This window comes from Telmatherina bonti, assembly GCF_933228915.1.
Source record: "Telmatherina bonti genome assembly, chromosome: 7".
Taxonomy (NCBI): domain Eukaryota; kingdom Metazoa; phylum Chordata; class Actinopteri; order Atheriniformes; family Telmatherinidae; genus Telmatherina; species Telmatherina bonti.
The window spans coordinates 23,383,292-23,388,536 of NC_136625.1; the positions used below are offsets into that span (position 1 = coordinate 23,383,292).

General features: G+C 39.3%; 1 protein-coding gene across 1 annotated transcript; it reads left to right on the top strand.

The window, feature by feature from the left end:
* Window positions 1-660: 660 nt before the first annotated feature.
* otol1a (otolin 1a) lies at window positions 661-2,538 on the top strand (the record flags this gene model as incomplete). Its single annotated transcript, XM_079243810.1, has 4 exons — window positions 661-1,108; window positions 1,194-1,283; window positions 1,428-1,499; window positions 1,670-2,538. 4 exons carry the CDS (start codon window positions 661-663, stop codon window positions 2,536-2,538), a joined length of 1,479 nt encoding a protein of 492 aa, XP_079099936.1.
* Window positions 2,539-5,245: the final 2,707 nt, after the last annotated feature.

Consider the following 5,245-nt stretch of genomic DNA (forward strand, 5'->3'; position numbering starts at 1 on the left):
TCCATTTTTCTACTTTGAGGTAATGCCAGATGGTGTGATCACTAACATTTACACTCGGTACTTCTGATATGATATGCTACCAACAATGTGTGAGTTTATGTGTACAAGCAGTGTGTTAGAATGCATGTCCTATGAAAGCATGTCAACCTTTGTGACTTAATGATTTGTGTTCTTTCTGTACAAAGCAAACATGTTTGTGGATAACACCTCACAGTTTATACACTGTTGAGTTTGTTCATATCCCATATCACAAAGAAGAAAGTCTTGCTTTGTATGCAATCTGCTTTCTTCCATATCCCCGAGGAGTCACATAATCTGTTCTTGCCAGCCCACCTACCTCTTGATAACCCCCTGTATTTTTTCTCCTTTGTTCTTTCATTGGTTTAAAGGTGCACAAGTTGAGTTACAAGGGTAATAAAAGGAAGGAGGTAAGGAGCACCAGCCATGGCTTGGATGGGATGGAGTGAAGAGTCAACGCCATCTACATCAGCAGGTAAAATGCATTTGTTGCTTTTTTCATTGTAAGCCCACTAAGCTAAAATAGTGATGCATTTATTTAGCCAGTATACTCAATAATAATTTCCCTTCAGTGATTAACAAGGTATTTTCAATCTAATTTTGGATTTTAACTCCCATCAGACTGTGCATCAGGACTTCGGCATGCCATCCATTCACCTCCCCATCCTGACCACTGCCTTTGTAGCCATGATAGTTGTGCTTACCTCTGGTGCCAGAACCACACACTTGCCCAGACCTAAGAACACAAACAAGCCACCTAGAGTTGGGAGCAGTGGGGGAGGAGGATTTGGACGGACTGCCACAATGCCATCATCTTCCAATAGCCTGCACACAGAAGAAACTACTGAAATTATGTTGGATGTATACTCTCTCTCATCAACAGACAGCAGCACCTACCACAGCAACACTTACCCAACTGAATTTCCTGTCGATGCTGTAGTCCCACCTGGCAACACACATGGAAACTATACTCTTGACTATAATGAATGCTTCTTTAACTTTTGTGAGTGCTGTCCACCAGAGCGAGGCCCTGTAGGGCCCAAGGGAGAGAGAGGAGCACCAGGACTACCAGGCGAGAGGGGCCCTCCTGGTAGGATGACTACTTTAATGAAAAAATCTATTTAGGGAGAATAAAATCTGACCTTCTCGTTAATTTTTCTTGTTTGTTTTCTCAGGGTTGCCAGGAGAGAAAGGAGAAGCTGGGCTCATAGGATCTACAGGACTGGCAGGACTACCAGGAGCCAATGGACTCAATGGTGACATAGGTACAACAGAGCTCAGTCAGAGAGTTCTGAAATGTCTCTCAGCTTCTCTTTTACTGTCCTTCACACCATTTTTGCTAAATGATGCTTTATATGAGTTCTTTTTGGATGTTATTTTCTTCACTGTTTTTATCAAAACTGCTACAGGTGAAAAAGGTGATCGAGGGCCAATTGGTCTGCCCGGTCCCCCAGGGATTCCAGGGAAACATGGAGAAAAAGGTTGTAGTTGTGGTTACAAGATTATTAGATTATCAGTGATAATCTTACATAAACAGTCTAGATTCACAAATCCATTTAATAATTATGAGTCCAGTCAGCTAATTTGAAAAACCTATCAAGCAAACTATCTAAAATGTCTCTTTTCCAAATAACCTCTCTGTACACTACAGGTGATCTGGGACCCAGAGGAGAGAAAGGTGATCCTGGTTTCAATGGGATGAAAGGAGACCCAGGAGAAAAAGGAGAGCCTGGCTTGAATGGGAGTAAAGGCAGCACTGGTTCCACGGGTCTCCCAGGGGTAGCTGGGGAAAAGGGTCAGAAGGGTGAACAAGGGCTCATGGGTGAATGTTTGCAGGGTGATAAAGGAGAGAAGGGTGACCTGGGGGAACGTGGGCCCCTTGGTCCCAAAGGTGAGATAGGCCCTGCAGGAGCAAATGGAACTGATGGTGTAAAGGGAGAAAGGGGGACTCATGGACCGAAGGGAGATACTGGGAAGAGAGGACCACCAGGAGCAAGGGGCTTGACAGGGTTGAGGGGTGAGAGAGGTCCTAAAGGTTTGCGTGGGCCACGGGGGCCTAAAGGCCATCCAGGTGAGAGTGCGGAGCAGATTCGCTCTGCTTTCAGTGTGGGATTGTTCCCCAGCAGGTCGTTCCCTCCACCAGGCCTGCCGGTGAAGTTCGATAAGGTGTTTTACAACGGGGAAGGGCACTGGGATTCAACACTCCATAAGTTCAATGTCACATACTCAGGAGTCTACTTATTCACTTATCACATCACTGTTCGCAACCGACCTGTGCGTGCTGCCCTGGTGGTTAATGGGATGCGGAAGCTGCGGACAAGAGATTCCCTGTATGGCCAGGACATTGATCAAGCATCCAACCTTGCACTACTGCATCTGAGTGAGGGCGATCAGGTGTGGCTGGAAACACTGAGAGACTGGAATGGAGTTTACTCCAGCAGTGAGGATGATAGCACTTTGTCTGGCTTTCTGCTTTACCCCGACTCAGTAAATAAAGGTAGTGCTATGGAAAACATGTAAATGAGCTCTCACTCTAACCTTTAGCTTCATACACTGCTGTCAGATTGATGAAATTTGCTGCTCAGTCTCATAGCAGCTGTTATGCTAATCAAACCAAATGCTTTGCTTGCCTCGCTATATTCAGATGATGGATTTCTGCTTGTACTCTCATATGCAACATTTCAGTTCTTTGTAAAAACTGCATTAAAATCATTCTGGCAGAACTTAATACTGAAGTTTCTTTTACTTAGAAGCTGAGTTTTTTATCTAATTTGTGTGATGTTTGTCAGTTCAGGAGGAATCAACCAGACATTTCTCAGTGAACCCAATTTGAGCAAATTGAAGTGAATGTTATATTTGGCTTCCACTAGAGGGCGCAATACGTTCATGTTTCGGACACATAGTTAGATAAATGCCATTTGTACTGGCTAGGCTTCAAAGGCATTTAAAGGCTTTAAATGAAAGAAAAGACTGTTAACATGAATCAAAACATTATATGTCCATCGTCAAGTCATTAAAAATTCTGTAGCCTGGCATAAATATGCAGCAATCCATCTGTTCATGATCTTTTACTGTCAATAAATCAAAGGAGATTATCAGGATGCCAGAAGCTGTGGGCATTCTTAGAGATTTTTGTACACTATATGTCATTCCTAGGCAAGATCTGCTGCTCTGCCTTTGTTGAAAGTCCTAATCATGAAACTAGCTTTTATGTGCATATTTTTCAAAGGTCTAGTGAGGTGGTCAAAACAGAATAAAAAGCTAGTTGTGTATTCTCATCATTAGGAGAGACTAAAACAAGTAGTTTAAATCTAAAGGGTTCACAGACTACTGATATGACTCCATATGATAATTTACTCAAAGGTGGTACAAGTGAATTATAATTTAAAATATAGTGACAAATCAGCTTCCTTGTCCCTGAACAGGTAGGGTGACCCTCTGCAGCTGGGAAAGCTGGTCTATAAATTACGCTTCGGTGTCCTTCCACTACTTGATGAAAAATAGCATCTACTTTAGCAAATCTCTTATCTCATTAGACTCAAGACCTCGCAACAGATTACAACTGATAATAACTGATTTTCCTGTATACACCATAAATTATTTCAGAACATACAATGACATATCAGCTTAGTGATGCAAGCAAAACATTGTAGATTCTTGTTCTTTGCCTTTGTGGTTCAACAGACATTTCTCTTAAGATACAAAGTTTGATTTTTGTCCAGTTTCCATAAATTGGTGTAGTACAAGTATTATGATTACTCAAAAATTTTTATTTTACAACTTTAATTGTTCTCTTATTTGAGATTATTTGATTAAACATAAAGGCAGATAAGGCTTCTTAAATCAATTATGAGTATTAGAAGACTGATGTTTAATTTTTAGTGGTTCAACTTTCATATCTCTTAAAATATCCTGATATCTGACACGTCTCTTCATATCATTGATTTTATGCTTGAAGAATGAAATAGATCACATAACTACATTTAAAGTCCATATGTACGTCAAAAAAAACAAAAAAAAAACAAAACGCTAAATGCACATCTCTCCCTCAGTAGATCTATGACTCTTTTAAAATTCAGATAATGGTCATTTAATATTTTACTCTAAAATCATTTGACAAATTTATGTTACACCTTGTTTTTCAAATTACAAAACAACAGCAAACTCTGCCTGTATGAAGTATTGTGTATAAATTCACAAATTCAGTTTTCCAAAGAATACTGACATACAGAGCATGTCTGAAAAAAAATGGTAAAAATCTGCATAATATTTGAATATTTTACAACAGTTCCAGAAAGATATCTTCTACATTCAGGAAGAAGGCTCCGTATTAAGGGTGTAGTGCAGAGATGTCAATATGTGGAGTCAAGGGTCTCCATCCTGCAGGTTTTAGATATTTCCCTGCTCTTGGACACTATATTCAAATGTAATTGACCCAAAAAGTTATGATCAAGTCCTGCATAACATCCCACTAATTTGAGTCAGGTATGCTGCCTCAGGAAAACATCTAAAATCTGTTGGACCATGGTCATTAACAACCAATGTCTGAGATCTAACCAAGTAGAGTGCTGCACACAATCGTGTAAAAGTTACGAGAAGGAGACATGTTGTCACAAATTAAACTCGAGTGCATGTTCTTTTTGATAATCATAAGAAATCTTAATTATTTTGCTTCTGATGTCTGTGATGAAATAATACATAAGAAGCTAAAAATATTTTATTTTTCTCACATTCAAATAGCTGTAGGCATGCAGACCAAATCAAAGAATTACTAATCAATCATGTAACAATCTTTAAGGCATTTCAATGCAATGTGTGGATTTTCAATTATTCAACATGCCATTATGAAATTAAACGGTGGCTGAAGGTGTTTACTTTTTTCACTGACTGTTATATTTATCATATCAAACATGAATGGCTTTCCTTTTAGCTCTCATACAGGTTGGCTAAATTTGCTGGAGCTCTCTGACTTAATTAAAAGTTAACTTTAATTAAGACAAAACAGTTTACATGACTTTATAAAATGAACAGAAACATGATACCTGTTAGAGAAGTAAGCCCAGAATGATTCTGTTTGTGGTGATGGTGCTGTATGCAAGTGTGGTTTGTTAAAATAGTACTTTTCTTGTTAGTTTATAGGCCTATCTGCATATATGTGTGTATATGTGTGTTTGTACATTTATGTATTTTCGACTGCTCTATGTGAAAATATAAATAACTACCTTGG